At 54.3% G+C, this 18,671-nt stretch overlaps 1 protein-coding gene across 1 annotated transcript in view; it reads right to left on the minus strand.

Moving 5' to 3' along the window:
• The window catches only part of ASS1 (argininosuccinate synthase 1), a 51,859-nt gene that overhangs the window by 7,607 nt on the left and 25,581 nt on the right, over window positions 1-18,671 (minus strand). Inside the window, exons 9-12 of the mRNA XM_061154401.1 lie at window positions 15,566-15,656; window positions 12,845-12,929; window positions 12,280-12,344; window positions 3,406-3,537 (exon numbers count right to left, since the gene is read on the minus strand). Coding sequence (XP_061010384.1) covers window positions 3,406-3,537; window positions 12,280-12,344; window positions 12,845-12,929; window positions 15,566-15,656 — 373 coding nt within the window. The remainder of the gene's footprint in view (window positions 1-3,405; window positions 3,538-12,279; window positions 12,345-12,844; window positions 12,930-15,565; window positions 15,657-18,671) is intronic.

Raw genomic sequence — 18,671 nt, forward strand, 5'->3', positions numbered from 1 at the left:
GAAGCGGGCAGAGAACCCAGTAGGAGCTTTTATAATCCAGTAGGAGCTCCTGGGCTTTTATCTTCCAGTAGGAGCTTTTATCTCCCAGTAGGAGCTTTTACCTCCCCGTAGGAGCTTTCATAACCCAGTAGGAGCTCCTGGGCTTTTTGTCTCCCCTGCTGCCTCCACAGGGGCCTTGCGCTCAGGTTTCTCTTCCTAGCAGAACCAACCCAGGGTGGGGGGACAGTGAGCCCTGAGCACTTCCCTGGGGAGACCCTGAGTGTCCCAGGCTGGGGGTGCATGGTGGGTAGGGCTGAGCCAAACTCTGTATTAATTAGGATGACAACCCTCTAGGTATTGCACCCATTTTACTGTTGAAGAAACTGAGGTGAGGGGAGAGGTGAGCTACACCCCCTAAATGAGAGGGGCCCTGAAGCTGGGGTCCTGCCAGGATGACCCTGCGGGGTGACACCCATGTCTGCTCCTTGAGGGAGGGTGTCTGTGCAGACCTCATACAGGCACATTAGGAAATTCGAGAATGGCATGAGAGGAGGGAGAGACAGTGGGCACAGAAGCCAGGGCAGCCGGGAGTGGGCCCGAGACAGAAGGGCTTTCTTGGGCCTCAGTCTTCCCAGGCCCCGAGACCACAAGTGGCTCTGAGGAAGCCAAGGAATGATAGATCTGCAGGGAGAGCTAGACAGAACAAGAAGGGATCTGGCCCAGTGCCCTTTATCTTACAGGAGGGGAAACTGAGGCTGAGGGAAGAGACAGACCTACTCAAGATCCACCCAGACCTACCCAGCCAGAGGCAAAGCCCTGTTCTCCTGTGTTCACACTCGGAGACCAGGTCAGGCACTCTTCTAGAGGCTTTGCAAATATCTATGTAATGCATATGTGCTAAGTCACTTCAGTCGTGTCTGACTCTTTGCAACCCTATGGACTGTAGTCCACCAGGTTTCCCTGTCCATGGGATTCTCCAGGCAAGAATATTGGAGTGGGTTGCCATTTCCTTCTCTAGGGGATCTTCCCAACCCAGGGATCAAACCTGTGTCTCTTGTATCTTTGGCATCGGCAGGCGGGTTCTTTATCACTCATGCTACCTGGGAAGCACATATCTATGTATTGAGTCCTCACTGTAAGACAGGCAGCCTTATCTCCACTCTTCAGATGAAGAAACTGAGGCACAGGGGGCTTAAGGAACATGCTGAAACTAAACCCCACTCTAACATTTATGCATCCCTAACGTGAGAAATCCTATCACACAGCCCCTTGGAGCTGTTGAGGGAACAGGCTGCTATCAGAGGCTGACCTTGACATCTATGGGGGCCTGGACATCAGAGGCACCTGGCTGAACAACTACCTGGGAGGGGCCTCCACTCTGAGGTTTCATTTCCTTAGAAACCTAATCACTGTAACCTTTGGGGATTTAGGGGGCTCAGTGGGTGACAGCAAGGACTCAAGACAGGCAGCCCAGGGGAGAGACACCAGCCCCTCAGCTGGGGGCCAACCTGTGCCCCAGACACTCAGGGTGGGCCTGTACATGCCAGTGCCCCTCGATCACCCCTCGCAAATGGCCTCAGCCCACCTTCCCATCCCCCAGTATCTACTGAAGTGCCCAAGAACTTGGCCTCTGAAGCCAGCTTGTCCTGGGCTCCAAGCCACGGCTCAGCAGCTCTGAAACCATGGACAAGCATTTTCATCTCACCTCTGTGCAGCTAAGATTAGGTAATACCCGGCTCAGGGCCGGGCAGCAAGAGGCAGCAGCCGATCTAGCATGGGGAGCCTGGCAGCCTGGTCCCCGCTCGGCCTCCACAGATGCCCCAGGAGCAGCCTCGGCCAGGTGCTGTCCCCCATCACAGCCTGCCATGGCTTAATGATTCTCCCGCTTTGTAACCCAAATCCACCTTTCAGCGTGGAAACCCCACTGAGCACGAGAGTCCGCAGGAGACAATGGTATTTAAACACCTGTCTGTACCTGGGAAGAAGGGGGCCCTGGGGTTTCAAAGCTGCTGGGAACAATGGGAGGGAAAAATAATGCCAGCCAATAACTACCACATCGCCCTGAAACCCCGAGATGAGTTACAGCTATTCCAAGGTTTCAGAGGAAGCAAAACCTCCAGGTAGGGGACCAGTGGAAGAGGTGAAACTTATACACCAGGCAGTTACTATGAATATTAACTTTCCTGGGGTCCCTCTGACGTCCAGGCTCCCAGAGAACGGCAGGTCATCCTCCCGACAGCTGAGAGGGGCTGTTATGATGTGATTTCTCAAATTAGGGAGATGTGAATGTTATAGAATAGGGTCAATCCTTTCTGGGAAGGGCCAGATAGTAAATATTTTAGGCTCTACAGGCCATGTACCTCCTCTAGTTATTACTCAGCTATGCCAGAGCAGTTCCAAAGTGGCCACAGACAACAACATGGACACAAATGAGCAAGGTGGAGCCAAAAAAACTATTTGTTGTTGTTTAGTTGCGAAGTCATGTCTGACTCTTTTGTGATCCCATAGATCGTAGCCTGCCAGGCTTTTCTGTCCATGGGATTTTCAAGGCAAGAATACTGGAATTGGTGGGCCATTTCCTTCTCCAAAAAACTATTTATGGATGCTGAAATTTGAATTTTCTATGATTTTACTATTACATGAAATAGCTATTACTTAAAAAAAATTTCTCCAACCATTGAAAAATGTAAAAACTAGTCTTAGCTCATGGGCTGAACAAAAACAGGCAACAGGTTGGATTTCATCACTCCTAGCATAATGGCTGGGATAGATCTGGAGTCAGGAGGCCTGGTCAGATGGCACGTGAGGCATGGAAACTCAGTCTCCTCACCTGTGAAATGGGTACTTTCACAGGACCTGGTGGCTTGGGATCTGGCCCATGTAGTGCTAAGGCCCTGTTCTTGGCCAAGGTAGGCTTTCTCTTGCTTGAGGCAGTTCATAGAGTGGCCCTGGGTTCTGCCTGGAGACAGGCTGACCTGAGGTCCAGCCCAGCTTGGCCACTTCCGGTTGGGTAATCCTCTATAAGCTCCGTTTGCCTGGAGCCTCAGTTTCTGGCCACAGCTCTCTTAGGAACTTGGGAGGAGGGAGGCCCCCAGGGATGGTTCGTGTCCCCACACGGTGCCAGGTACCCGGCACATGCTGGATGAAACTTGGCAGGATGCTGCCCCGGCCCCTCCTGCGGTCCCATGGGTTGCAGGCAGCAGAGCAGCAGGACACCCCGGGGAACTGGCGCGCTTCCCTCAAGACTGCGTGAACACGGCAGGTCCCACCGTCCCCTCCGCGCTCCGTGTCCCCTGCCTTCTCTCCAGCCCCTTCAACCTGCAGCTTCCAGGCTCTCACGCAGGTGGCAGTGGGTGAGTTGGGACCGGGGGAGGAGGGTGCCCCTGGGTCAGGGAGGGGAGGGAGCCAGCTGCAGGGTCTACGCACCCGTGTAGACCAGCTCGGCGAATTTCAAGCCCAGGCCTTGCTTGATTTTGCGTACTTCCCGGTCCATGGTGAAGGCCTCGATGTCTAAATGAGCGTGGTAAAGGATCGTCCCCGCTGGGGTCTCGTAGATACCTAGCCATTTTTCCAGGCAGGGGGAAGAGAAGAAAAAAAAGAGAGAAACGCATGAAACCCAAACTGTCAGCCAATGACAAAAAAAAAATAATAATAATGACTCGTCTGACAGGAGACAAGCCGGTCGGACCCATTCACTCCCAGCTTGCTGCAAAATGCATCTGCCATTATGTTCACGCTGGGGCCACGACAGTCCACTCTGCGGCTTGCGGAGAAAATGTCTAGATGCCCCCCTTTGCAGAGGCCCTCAGACGCTGGAAAATGACAGGGTTTCAGAGCCGCTCCCCCCTCCTCCCCAACTCATGCCCACCGGCCCGCAGCTGAAAACCTGTAATTAAACCGATTCTGCTGGAGCCCAGGGCCCTGAACGTCCCTTCCTGCCTTCCCCCAGGGAGCCAGGGGAGGGAACGGCTGTTCACACACATGCACACGCGTGGACACGTGTGCACACACATGCCAGTTTTGGCTGGCGGCTCCCCTGCAGCCTCGTCTCTGCAGAGAAATCCTCACCACCTTGGTCAACTTAGGGCTGACCCCGCTGTACTGATGGGGAAACTGAGCCCGGGATGGGGAGGGACATAGCTGAAGTGGAGCTGGGAATGGGATCTGGGCCCCCAAGTCCCTGAGTGGTGCTGTCTGCTGCCCTGTGGACCAGCAGGTGATGAGGCCAGACCCAGAAGGTCATGGGGAGATGGTCTTGATCAGTGCCCTCCCCATCATCTCTGGCCCAAATCTTCCATTTGCTAAACAACCTGCTTGGACCACGCTGTCTCCAAGTGACAAGGGGGCACCTGGCCCTGGGCTGAGTGTGGCCCTGGGAGGGAGATCTGATGAGCGCGTGCCATCCTAGGTTTGGGGACACTCAGGCACCAAGAGGCAGGATTGGCCCCGGCAATCCTGGCAGTATAGCCCCATGAGTCAAGTTCGGGTGAGCACCTTGGATAAACCTGCCTTGTGTCTGCTGTCCTGATGGGACGCTCATAACCCTCCCTGATGAACCCCACCCCCCAAAGTCCCTTTCTTCCCACCAAATAATGTTATGGTGTTAAAGGGGCAGATTTTTGGTTTTCCTCAAAATTTACGTGGTTATCTTTCCACAGAAGGGATTCATACACCCAAGTTCATGGCAGCATTATGCATAAGAGCCAAAAGGTGGAAGCAATCAAAATGCCCAACAACAGATGGATGGATAAACAGAAAGAGATATTTCCATAGTGAAATATTCAGCCTTAAAAGGAAGTCCTGATACATGCGAGGACAGGATGCGCAGTGAAATCAACCAGAGATAAATCACCAAGAGACAAATTCTGTGTCATCTTGCTTACGCGAGGTTCCTAAAGGAGTCCAGTTCATAGAAACCAAGTAGAATGCTGGGTACCAGGGGCTAGGGAGGAGGAGAGGGGAGTTGGTGTTTAATGGAGCTTTGCTTTAGAAAGATGAAAGAGTTCTGGAGATGCAGGCTAGTGCTTACACAATGTGAATGTTGTATTTAATGCCACTAAACAGTACACTCAAAACAGTTTAAATGACAAGCTTTATGTTTTGCATTTGTTGTTGTTCAGTTGCTAAGCCATTCTTTGTGAAACCATAGACTGCAGCACACCGGACTTCCCTTGGAAGTCTCTTGGACATCTCTTGGAGTTTGCTCAAATTCATGTTCATTGAGTCAGTGATGCTATCTAACCATCTCAACCTCTGCTCCTCCCTTCTTTTGCCTTCAGTCTTTCCCAGCATCAGGATTTTTTCCAACGCTTTGTATTTTACCACAATTTAAAAATGCTTAAAAAAAAAAAAAAACAAAAAACAAAACCCAAACCAAAAAGGAGATTGTTTAAACTCTGAAGTCCATAGGGGACATGAACAAGGTTGTGTCTGATATAAGTAGCCAGAAATTTTCTCCTCTGAGAACTTCTCTAGTCTTTAATCTTTAAGTCTGGGAATCCACAGAAATGTCAGGATCCTTAAGGATGGCCTGTATTTTCCTAACTCAGCTGCAAACCCAGCATTCAAACAGCCTCAGGCGGAAGCTCAACATATACAAAGATGAGGTCTAGCTGTGGGGAGCAGAGGTCCCCCTGCAAACCCTGGACTCCACAAGCAGTCCTTAAAAATCCTGATTTGGCCTAGCACACCCAGTTCACAGATGGGGAGCCTGAGACCTGCCTCTGAATTTTCCATCTCTGCTCTTGGTTGCCTCTTAGGCCTTTTGCAAAGTGATCCAGTGTTCACCAAGCATGAAGGGGACACCCAAGTCTGAGGTGCTGTGGCCAAGGAAGAGTGTTCCTAAGACTCTGAGGTGCTCCAGAGTGGAAAAGAGCCTCTCTATGGGGAAGCGAGTCTCTTATCTGCAAACCTCCCACATCCGGGGGTTCGGGGACATGCACGTCAGAAAGGCAAGGCACTGCTAGGACACGCCGGTCCTGTTTCACTCATGTGGTCGCAGTTCTTGGGCCACTTCTGCTGTCCTGAATCAGTTGTGGGGGTAAATGCCTCCCCGATAGGAAAACACCACCATCCCCCAGTTCCCGCAGCAGGCCCAAGCCCTCAACTCCCTGGGGAGTGCCTCGGGCCCCCACCACCCCTCATCATGACTCTCATAAACACTGTTCAAACCAGCTCTGCCATCCAGGTCCGCAAACTGCCTCAGAGACACAAGCCCGCAGGAGCTTAGCAGGGCTGACAGCGTGGGAGGCAGATGGGTGGCTGAGAAAATGACAGCGTGAGACGGGGCACAGGGACACAGAAAACCCGTGAAACGCAGACAAGAACTCAGCACAGGCTTTGGGGCTGGCTCCTTCTGGGGACAGTTGTTCAGTCGCTCAGTCGTGTCTTGGCAACCCCACAGACTGCAGCACGCCAGGCTTCCCTGTCCTTCACCATCGCCCGGAGTTTGCTCAAACTCATGTCCACTGATTCAGGGACAGTAGGGTGGCTTCCAATGACCCCAGGCCACTGAGAAAGGCCTGATGTTTACAGCAGTCTGTTTACAATGCTAGAGGTGTGCAGAGCTTTTGGAAACATCTGCCTCCAAAAATAAAATGACAGAAATAACCACAAGGTAAAAGGAGCAAGCTTTCAATTATTCTAGAAACTTTATCACCAAAAGCCACCAAGAGCAAGACAATAGCAAAGCCTTATTTGTCTTCTCATTCTAGCAACTCAATATATATTTACTATATACTGGGCTTCCCAGGTGGCTCAGGGGTAAAGAATCTGCCTGACAATGCAGGAGACCTAAGAGATACAGGTTCAGTCCCTGGGTAGGGCTGATCCCCTGGAGGAGGAAATGGCAACCCACTCCAGCATCGTTGCCTGGGAAATCCCATGGACAGAGGAGCCTGGTGGGCTGTAGTCCGTGGCGTCCCAAAGAGTCAGACATGAGTGAGGACTCAGCACTACATACTAGGAACTCAGTATTTACTGGACTAGAAACGGGCCTTCTAATTCTTCCTAATTATTACTTTTGCCACATTTTGGAAAAACCCGGAAACTTTCAAACCTGCCTGGAAAAGGAGACGGTGGCAAGTGTCGACTGCTTTTATGACTAAGTCCCACTGAGACCCGCCTGAAGGTGAGCACCCAGACAATGTCCCGGGTGCCTATGTGGTTTCGTTTCTGGAACACTGTAGCCGGCTCCCTGGCATCACCTCCCCACAGTCCAGAGACGAAACAGGACCAGTCGCTGGCAGAGTGAGAGGGCATCCATGCTTTCCATCGAGGAAGAGCTATGACTTGTCCTAGCCCTCCACCCCTGTTGTTGTTATTTAGTCGCTCATTCGTGTCCGACTCTTTGTGATGCTATGGACTGTAGCCCGCCGGGCTCCTCTGTCCATGGGATTCTCCAGGCAAGAATACTGGAGTGGGTTGCCATTTCCTTCTCCAGGGGGGTGTTCCCAGCCCAGGGATTGAACCCGCATCTCCTTCATTGGCAGGCAAGTTCTTTGCCACTGAGTCACCCAAGAAGCCCCTGTCCCTCACCACCACCCCCAAACTGCCCCATCATGGCTGTCCCCAGGAACAGAGCAGAGAGTGTCTGGTGGACAGTCCCCCATTCCAGAGCCCTCAGAATCAGCCACAGGACCGTCAGCCCTCCAAGGGCGCTGCGGGGAGTCGTAGGCAAGAAGAGAATCCTCGGCCGTGAAGCACACCAGCACGATTAATATTCCCGTTCCTTGCCTTAGAAGGTGTTAAAGTTAATTGTGACTGATCAAAAAGCTTGTTTTCAGGTTGCTTGCTGTCGTGTGTGTGTGTGTGTGTGTGTGTGTGTGTATTAAAGCTTTCCCTCTCCTCTCCACAGGGATGGGGGTACAGATGATTTCTGTGTATTTCTTCTGGAAAAAAAAAAAATCACTTAAAAAAAAAACCCAGTGACAGAATCCTGATGCTTAAAGACTATGGATTTGGGGCTTTTGACAGTCGGCATACAAACCACTGCGCAAAAAGAAGGAGGAAATGACAGCTGAGTCTCGGTGTCGCTGGGGAAGAGACAACAGACATCTTCCGAGTGACACGCAAAGCGGATTCAAGTGTCTATTTTCATCTCCCCGTGTTTACAGGAAAAAGACAGAGGTGTCAGCGGTTCTCTGCGGAGCGGCTTCAATCACACCATAATTACTGCCGAGGAGCGGGTGGGGGAGAAGGGCGAGGAGCTGGGGGGCGGCCGGGGTGGGGGGAGAGTGGACCGAGGAGGAAGAGGTGGGAACCAAAACAGCTGCGGCCGCTTAAATTTTTCTTTCCCAAGGCTGCCAGGTTAGCCCAGAAATTGAGCAATTTGGCAGAATCGAGTGGGATCGGCCAACTCGGCTTGGGGGTGGGGGTGCAGATGTGGAGGTTAAGGCACCTGGACCACCGCCTCTGGTCCTTTGGGTAAGCAGTGTCCAGAGGAAGGGATTCAGAAAGGCTGGGAGAGGGAAGCTGGGCTGGAGCCCAAGAGCTCCCCGTTTAGGTCCCATGGCCAAGGAGAGAGGAGTTGCCGTGGTGATGGGGAGGCAAGTCCTGGTGGGTTGCTAGCCTTCCTCTATGCTCCCAGTGCTCCACGGGCCCCACCCTGGGAATCAGGGTGGGCCTCTGACGCTGGCTACTCTGGGCTTCTGGGAATGCGAACACCTTTGCCTCACAGGTCTCCCTCCAATCTGGAATGTTCCATCTGAGCGGAGACTCTGGGAGGTCTGGAGAGGCGGGAGACAACTCTTAAGACTTTCTTCGCCAGAAAGTGATGGCGTAAGGGGAAAGTGAGAGAGGAGGGGAAGATGTGAGAGAGATGGGAAGGATGGGAGAGTGATGGGAAGGAGGGAGGAAGATGGAAGAGCATGGAAGGGAGGAGTGGAGGGGAGAACAGAAGGCAGGTGAAGAGGAGAGGGCGGAGGGAGTCACAGAGGGAAGCGGCAGAGGTGAGACCCGTGGGGCAGGGCTGGGGGGAGAGGAACCAGCCGGGGAGAGGGTGAGGGAAGGACCAGTGCCAGCTCCTTCTCGGCTTCCCTCCTGCCTGCCTCGCCCCCCTTCTCCTCCCCACTGATTTCATTTACTTCACTTAATTAGCCCCCCTCCAGAGTTAAAAAGATAATGTGATAATGACGATGTGAACAGCCACAATACAGCGAAAGCTACTCCATCTGCGGCTTCCCCAGCCCCTGGCCCACTGACCCCATGGCCCCAAGTGCCGCAGACCTGGCCACCCCAGACCCGGGACATTAGCACTGCCAGCTTCCTACCCACCCGCCGCCCCCCGCCCGCCACCCCGGCAAAAAAAAAAAAAAAAAAAAAAATAACCCTTAACCAATTTCAACTCTAAGCTTTGTAAAATCAATACAAATGACATTTCCCCCTTGTACACCAACGTTCGAACAATAGCACCCTTCTGCTCTGCCCTCCATATAATTGACAATTAACAGCTTTTCCCCTGACCGTAGACCTAATGAAAATCTTGTGGGTGAATCCACGACGTCTTCCTTTATTGCCCCTCTTTCTTTCTCATAGTGACTTATTGGGAGTGGAGAAATAAAAAACAAGACCTTCCCCTAAAATTATGAAGCTACTTTCTTTTCTCACTCCCCAAGTCAGAAAATAGGCAAGGTACAACTTGCCGAGAGAGAAGGTGAGATACCCTAGTGTGCCCACCTTTGCTGGTGGGAGTTGCAGAGACAAAAAGCGATTTGCCTGAGGACACACAGCAAGCAACTCTCAGGCTAAATCCTATGCTTTTAGGGAAAGCCCCCCAGAGGTGCACACGCAGTACCTGGGCAGCGTGAGGGCTCTGCCCCAGGAATCTTCCTCAGGTGGATGGTAAGAAGCCAAGGCAGTTGGAACTGAGTGCCAACCTCATGGCTCCAGTCTTCAAAGGTGATGACACCCCCAGTTCTGGGGAACAGGTAGGAAGCCTACCTCCAGGCATGGCACCCACTATAGGTCAACACAGAGGTGTTCCATCCGCACAGCAACCCATTTCACGGATGAAGCCTCTCTGAAGAGGCTACGTTGCTTTCCGAAGAGTGATGGAGCCAAGGCAGGCAGTCAAGTCCGGTACCCAAGCCTGGCCCGACAGCAGCCCTTCAATGCGCCTCTGCCAGGTATCCAGGAGGCCGGCCAGCCTCACACCTAACCCATCACCCACTGGCCACTTAGGCTGCTCCTACCACTCATAGTGGAAGGCTCCCACTCCGTTCTATTCCACCTTCTTCTACCATGAAGTCTATTCTCCTGCCACCTCTTTCAGGACGTCTTCCCAGAATAGTCCAGTCCACTTGGGGGCCATTTCACAGAGTGATCTCAGGCTATCTATCCATTGTCGGCACTGTTGATCTGCACCCACAGCCAGTGATGCCTGCCTTGGACAGAGATGGGACATGATCATGGTGCAGATTGGACAGTTCCCAGAGGGCAAAGGCCGCCTTTGCCCTTTCAGCATCCCTATGGGATTGCTGCATTTAAGAAGCTCTTCCACTGGGCCAGTTCCTGCTCATATACATGGGCTGCAACCCGGATCTGCCCCACTGCAGAGTTCAAGCTCTCAGCCCTCCACCCCATGCCTCTCTGGGACTCAACATCAGTCCTGATCCTACCACCAACGTGCCTGTGATTTGGAGCCTTGGTTTCCCTGCCTGTAAAGCGAGGGTGCTATGCTCTGGCTCACTGAGGTCCCTCCGGGGTCTGCCTCAGATAATCTGCATTGTGCTGCCTCCCAAGGGCAAAGTGAGACAAAGGGACATTTAATCAGATGTTAATATAGGTAAGACACAAAGGTAAGTGAGGGTACAAGGGAGCAGCTAATTAGTAATATTGTTCTCCACAAGGTCTTCTCGAGACTTTCAATTAGGTTGTTTTTCACAATAATAGTCTTGTCGAGGAGGAAAAAAAACACACACAAGGCAAAGCCACTTTCCTTCCTTCCTCCCATTTTGAGATAAATTCAAACAAGTCAGAGCCAGAATGATCCAACTCATGTCCCAACGCCTGCCACATTGCACCTGGGGAAACTGAGCTACCAAGTCCAAGGTCATCAGGCAGGAGCAGTGAACCTGAACTCCGCGTGGGAGCCCTGGCATCCTGCCTCGAGGACCAGCGCCCTAACCTGAAATCTGCCGTCAGTTCTCTTTGGATCTTAGAGTCTTAGTGAAAACATCCCGAGAGACAAAGGGCCATGACCTTGGCCTGGTTTTCTTTGGTTGTTTCATCTTTTTAACTTGACCTTAGCAAAGCGAGCTGAACACCTGCTCACACAAGGACCTTAATCCCACCACCGGTATTCCTAACGGCTGGCTTGCCCCTCCCTCGTGGAAGTCAGAAGCACGCAGCATTGCTTCATCACGGGGGACAGGAGATCTCGAATGGGATGGGGGTTGGGTACAGTCGAGACAACCCGGTGAGGGACCGAGAGGGAACCACGGGCTCTGCGTCTGCTTGGGGACCAGCCTCACCTCCTTCCAGGCCCAGCCAGAGGTGGATATGGGCTGGGCAGCCACTCAGCACCAAGGCAGAGCCCCACCCCAGCATCATGCAAAAATTCCAGTCCTAAAGGAAATCAACTCCGAATACACATTGGAAGGACTGATGCTGAAGCTGAAACTCCAGTTCTTTGGCCACCTGATGTGAAGAGTCTACCCATCAGAAAAGACCCTGAAGCTGGGAAAGATTGGAGGCAGGAGAAGAAGGCGGCGACAGAGGATGAGATGGTTGGATGGCATGATCAACTCAATGGACATGAGTTTGAGCAAGCTCTGGGAGATGGTGAAGGACAGATAAACCTGGTGTGCTGCAGTCCATGGGGTTGCAGTCAGACATGACTGAGCGACTGGACAACGACCATGTCATGAGACAGGCCCTCAGGCTCTGGCTAGCTCATAGCGCCCACTCCTGGAGAGATTCCCACCCTGCCAGGCCTGCTGGCCTCCTCAATGTCGCCTTAATGACCACGAAATCGGCCCTATGTGGCCTGCCTCTAAGCCTGGCTGACCTGCCGCCCGGGGCATTGGAGTGCCTGACCTCCGGGCCCTGGGCCCGCCTCCTTTCTCCTCTGTGCCTCTCCCTGCTCCAGGGACAGCTCTTCTTCTGATGCCATCAGAAGGCAGTGGTCAAGGGTCCCTCATCCCCACTTCACAGAAGGGAAACTGTCTGGCAGGGTGAAAGGACTTGCCCGAAGTCAGCCTGGGAGTAGCAATGCTGGAACACGATGGGGGTGGGGGGTGTGTGTGTGTCAGGGGCCTCTGGGAGCCGAGCCATGCCCCCAAGGGTGGCGAGCAGACTTACCCCGGGACTTCATCCCAATGAAGCGGTTTTCCACGATGTCAATGCGGCCCACGCCGTGTTTGCCACTGTGGGAAGAACCATCTGGTCACTGGGGGCCACGTGCAGGGCATCAGGATTCAAGACTCAGAGGACATCTGAGCGGTGAACTTGTCCAAACACCCATTGTACAGGTGGGGCAACTGAGGCCCAAGGAGGGAAGGGATTGCCTGGGACACACAGTGAGTTCAGTGTATGAACTTCCGTTACCTCCACCTGGGCCTGGCGTGGTACCCAGCCCTCTCCACTGCTCAGCTGTCCTTCTAGCCTGGCCTCACACCCAGCTGAGACCTGGGGAGGCTCGACTGGACCATCCCCAGGGGCAGAAGATGCTGTGGGGTTGTTCCCGTCTAAGGCCCAGGGCCACCGGGACTCTCGTACAGAGCCAAAGGGCCCTACGCCTATGGGGCTGGTGCCAGGGCTGACTGCAGGACAGGGGCCTGTCCTCTTCGGCCCCGAAAGCTTGGGCCGGGGCCATCAGCCTCAGCAGTCCGGGCAGGCTGGCCTGTGGTTCCCAGGAGGCACTCACGCGACTTCATTCAGGTACAAGAAAAGCTCCAAGGCCGTGCTGTGGGTGGTGCCATCCCCGACGTTGGTCACCTTCACGGGGACCCCTAGGGCGGGAGGAGAGGGCAGGGGGCCCATGGTCGGAGCTCAGCGGAGGAGTCTGGCTGCTATCCCGCCCTCCCTCTCTGCCCGCAACGCCTTAAATGGATGTGACAGATATGGACTCCAAATGACTCCTTGAGAAGCCCAGTGCAGGTTGAGGCCTGCTGGGGAGAGAGAAGGGGCGAGAAAGCCCCCCAGAATGAAAGGAAAAATGCAATAAAAACGCTCTCCCCCACCCTTCCCATTCTCTCTGCCCCTTTTGCATTTAGGGGCTGTGAAATTGGAACCAGGCCCTGAACTAATTGAATTTCACGCTCCGCCATTGTCTTATGAGGGAGGACCTTCTGTCCCACCAGTTACCGGGGGGCCCGCCTGGCCGAGGTGCGGCTGAACTCACACACACACACACACACACACACACACACACACACATGGCCCCTGCCACGTCTGTCAGGAGGATCCCCATGCCCCGACCCTGCACCCCAGATCGGGGCAAGAAGATGCCTGTTCCAGCCGGCGAGGTGTTGGAGGCGCCCGTGAATTCCAAGAAGTCGGGTCTGGGGCGGCAGGAGGAAGGTGACCGCTCGGGAGGGAAGTCAAGGGGGGTGGCGGGGGGGGGGGGCAGTGGGTGGGTTCGGGGTTGACTTTGAATAGCAAGGGGCACTTTCTCGAGCGGTGTGAAATGAGCAATAAATGTATTAGCGGCCTAACAAGAGAGCTGTAACAGTGACAAAGAAAAGCTGTTCAAAGTTGGCGGCTAATCTCCCACCCATCTGCCCAGCTCATTACCATGGAGCCAGCGATCGGATGCCAATCAGGCCTCAATAGCGGCTTTCGAGTCTTTATTAGCCGGGCGCCGCTTGGAGGGGCTTCGCTCAGGGGCTGTCAGCCTGGCCATTCTTAACCCCCATTTCCAGGGGTTTTATAACTTGGTTGTAAATTGCTATTAAATGTAAGTCTGTCCAATAATGAACCTTAAGCCCCTCTGCCCACCGCCCCCCCACCCCCCTGCCTCTCCCCTCTCTCTTTCTCTCCCTCCGGGTCCTATTGTCGTCCTTGCGGGGCCTTGTATGAGGCCTGCCCCCAGAGACGAGCAGACATTGTTGCTGCCGCCGCCAGAGAAAGCCTCTTAGCCTTTAAAATAGTTAATAATTAGATTAAAACTTCAAATAAATTAACTAGAGAGTGAATGGGGAGTCGTCGGGGAGGGTTCCTCCGTCTACTTTTTTTTTTCCTAGACAGTCCCCAAATCATTAAAATGGATCACGTTTCTTCTCAGGCTCAGCCCTCGGGGCTGGTCTATCTGTTCCTGGAGGAAAAGGGGGCCAGAGCTGATGTCCAGCATGCAGGACCCTCTGCGGCCTCCCGCTCACCTCCCAGCCTCACCACTCTCCCCTGCTCCAGGGGATCTGCGGGGGGAGAGGGGTGGGGTGTGGCCTGGGTCACAGAGGGTGGGCATAAGATGGACTCAGTGCTCCAGCTGTCCTTAAGGGGCTTAGACTTTAAGGGCCTTTTGGTCCCCAGGGGGCATGACACTCAAGTGTCTGAACTGATGGCAGAGGTGGGATCAAAGCCATGAAAACGCCCACTGGCGCAGCCAGCCTCTTGAGAAAGACCAGGAGGAGGCCGATGATTAGAGCACCACCATACTCAGCACCTAGGAGCATCATTTCTGTGGCCCATTTTATAGGCGAATGGAATGAGCCCGAGACCTAAGGTCACACTAGCAGCGGGGAGCTGGGATCTGTCTCCGAGTCCCTCTTCTCTGTCTCCTTCCCTGTCTGTAGCTGGAAGGACCAGCCTCCCTGCCTGGAGTTGGGATGCCTTCACGCCCCCTTCTTGGCTCCTCCAGCTCCTGCCCAGTGCCACCTCCTCCCGGAAGTCTCTCTGACTTCTGCAGCCTCCTGGAAAAGTTCTTTCCTTGGACATCCTGAGCCCTCGCCCTGAAGCGGGTCCTGCTCCTTCCATTACCCAGCATGTCTTGCCTTCCCCTCTGTCTTCCAAGGCAAGGTGGGGATAAGGGGCCTGATGCCAGGCTCAAGGCTGGGCACTCGGGCGAGACCAGCAAATGCGTCATGTTGGTTGCACAGAAGATGAAGAGGAAATCAGAACACAAGCAAGTGTGGCAGCAGCTTTGAGCCCAGGGTGAGGAGTTAGGGAGATGCACCAGGCAGCTAATTTAGGAGCAGCTGTGGGGTCAGAGGGGCCCCCAAGTTTGGCTCTCCTACTGGGTGAGCACCGCCTTGGTGACCACTCCTGCACCAGATACACCCCATCCAGATCTCACTCTGTACCGTGAAAACACGAGGTAGTGGGTGCTCTTTTATCCACAGTTTACAGATGAGGAAACTGAGGCCCAGGATAGTGGAGTGACTTCCCCAGAATGCTCTCTCCAGACCTGGTGTCCACCGACCAGGGGACAGCCGCTGGGGTGCCTTCCTCCAAAATCTGGAGGCTTCCACGGATCATGCCATCCGGGAAGGGGGTATCTGGGAACATTTGAAGACCCCCATCTGAACCCTGGCTTCCAGGAAACATGGGAGGAATGCAGAGAGCTCATACTCAGGGGGCTCCCAGGCAAGGAGGGGCAGGGAGCCAGGGCCCCAAAAGTCCACCCTTTGGAGTCCTGGTGGGCACCTACCTTTCTTGAACTCGATCTCAAGGGTGTCCGGGCTGTTGGGGGCTTTGGCCGGGTCCTGGGTCTTTGTGTAGAGGCCTGGAGGCGCTTGGTTCTGACAAGACAGAAAGAGGTTGGAGGATGGTGTGTCCGAGCCGAGCTGGGCCAGGTCAGTCTCCTGCAGCCCCCTCCAGAGCCAGGGTCCTGCTGGCACTGTGGTCTGCTGGCCAGTCCAGCCAGCGGGCCGGCCTCCCAGCCCCCCTACCTGGAGCCAGACCCACTTGCCAGGGGCCTGGGAAACAAAGGGCTCGAGAAATCAGACAATTTTTCCCCTCAACTTGATCTCATCTTTTTCTTCGACGCCCCCACAGCTGGAGGTGGAATAGCAGGAGGAGCCAGTCAGGCAGGAAAAGCATGACTTTGGGGGAGTGAGGCGCGAGGTGGGCTTCCCGGGAGCGGGCGTGGGCACACCCGCGCGCTCTCTCTCTCTCCGGCACCGGGAATTGGGGTTTATTCTGCATTGACCGCAAAGCTAATGATTGCGCCTGACCCCAGCAGGTGCTCTGGCGAGGAGAGCCGTCCCTGGGGTCCCCGAGGTTAATACACACAGGGAGAAAAGAGAAGAGCGAAGCAAAAACCCATTTGAAAACACATCAACCTTTATGTATATTTTTTCTTGGGCGTGTTGGAAATTGGGCCTCTTTCTCGACTCGATGCGGTGGTGGAGGGGCGGCTGGCTGCCTGGAACTCCCCAGGTCCCTTCCCTCCACCCCCCACCCCTGCAGGCTGCGGCTTGGACCCTTGCCACGATGAGGCCAGGGGGGCTCTTGGGCCTGACTGCTCAAGTCCGTCCCGTGGGCATCCCAGGGCCCAGCTGTTGTCCACCTGCTGACGTCCTGGGAAGTGCAGTCCCTTCAACCCCTGGCTGTCAAAACCCTGCAAGCATTCCCGTGTCACTGCGCATCTGCAGTTTCCTTTGAGTTTTCTGCAGCCCTGGTTGGTGAGGTCAAGTACTGTCCCCCCACCTATGGAAGAAGAACTAGAGGCGGATGGGGACTGTCGATGCTGTGACGTAGGCTGTGTGGGGGTGGCAGAGGCCACATGGCCCAGGGCAGGAAACCCACGAGGCCTTGAACAGGGATGTGATAGATTGCAGAGTGGTGGAAAACACCCCAAAGCTGGGAGTCGAGATGTCAGGCATGGGACAAGTTGCTTCACCTCTTTGAGCCTCAGTTTTCTCATCTGTAAAATGGGTGGGGAGGGGGAATGATACCTCCTTTTGATGGTCTTGGGCTTCCCTGTCTTGGGCTCAGACAATAAAGAATCTGCCTGCAGGGCGGGAGACCAGGGTTTGATCCCTCAACTGGGAAGATCCTCTGGAGGAGGGAATGGCTACCCATTCTAGTAATCTTGCCTGGAGAACCCCACAGAGGGAGGAGCCTGGCAGGCTACCAGACACAACTGAGTGACTAACACTTTCTTTTGACTGCCTTATGATTTAAATACATAGACAGTTTCTATATTTCTTACTGGACATGAAAGTCATCACAAGAAGGTGCCAACGAGGGCCCCACAGGTGACAGGATGGCTGGAACAGCCTCCTGGTGACACCTGCCTCAGAGAAGAGCTGCTCAGGAGACGGGGGGCCGCCAGGACCCCTGAGGTCGCTCCCTGCGGTCACCTTGCTGTTGACTCTGTGTCAGGATGACCAACCATCCTGGTTCCAGGCTCAGAGACCCTCCCCACCCCCACCCAGTCCTGGGCAAAGAGGGACAGTAATCCTTCTAGCTTTACTCCTGGGCTCAGATGGGACGGGAATAAAGCCCTTGCACCTTCAAAGCCCCTTCGAGGCCAGCTGCCATCCCTTCCCCTGTTTCCCCTTAGGGGGCAGGAACAGGGACCCAGAATGGACCTCCAAGACAGACCCAAGGAGGGGCGGGGGGCCTCCTTGAGGACCTCCAGCCTGATGGCTCCATGGACCAGGTGGAAAAACCAAGGCCAAAGAAGCCACTTGTCCACGTCACACTGCCCCGCCCCATGGGCGTGGGAGTCAGACCGAGGACACTAGACCCCTGTCCAGTGCTTTTTCCCACCCCTCCACGCCGTTTCCCAGCTGCTTTGTTGAGAAACAGCACAAGGGATATGGTCAGAGACATGCCCGGCTCCCCAGGCCTAACCAACCACCACCTTCCCTGGGACCAGGGCTATCCTCGGCCAAAAGGCGAAGTGAGCCAGGGCTTGGGGCCTTTGGGTGACCAACAGGACTCCCCACCTCCTCCCCTATCTCCCTGGGGCTCCTCGCTGACTGTCCAGCCTGGGTTGAACTCCGAGTTGCCTGCCAGAGTTGAAACGCCTGCCACTTCATCCAAACTCGCCTGCTTCCCACCTCCACCCTCACTGGGCCTTCAGACTCCAACCTGGGGCTTGTCACTTTCTCCTGCTGCACTTAAGCGGAGCCACGAACACAGAGAGAATGGAACGGGATGAGAGAGGAGGTGGGAAGACCAGGCGGTCCGGCATCCCTGCTCTCTCTGCAGTGGGAAGCAGGACACCCTGACAGCACCGATTAAATAAAATAACTAAATAGAAATAAAGTGACATTTGCTTTGCATTCCGAGGTGGTGGCTCACGCCTGCCTTCTTTTTACTCTGCCTTCCTAAAAGCCCAGTTCAAATGACAAATAGTTTGTTGCTGAGTATCAATACCACCTATTTATCCATCCCAGCGGGAGGGCTCACTTCCAATGTCATCTTGGGTTGGGGCTGGGGGTGTTGGGGGAGGGAAGAGAGTGAAGAAAAAAAAAAGGAGAGAGAGTTGGTGGGGAGGGAGGGGGGATGGGGAGAGGGCGAAAGAAAGCATGAAACAGGGCTGAGAAGGAGAAATTGGAAGCAAATGGCCCATGAAGTAAACCATGATGTAGAGGCATGATCGATGCGGCAAATGGTTTATTCATCCATCAGATATGGCGGGCCGGAGACTGAATGAACTCTTTCACTGTGGGCCGTATGAAGTTAAAGCAAGTAAATTTCTATCTTTCTTCGCATTAGCTGCCTCATTGCCCTTCAATCAGCCCTCATGGAGGCAGAAAATGGCTCCACCATCTGCCTTCAAACCCTCCCCTCGGCAGGTC

This window comes from Dama dama, chromosome 11 (assembly GCF_033118175.1).
Source record: "Dama dama isolate Ldn47 chromosome 11, ASM3311817v1, whole genome shotgun sequence".
Taxonomy (NCBI): Eukaryota; Metazoa; Chordata; class Mammalia; order Artiodactyla; family Cervidae; genus Dama; species Dama dama.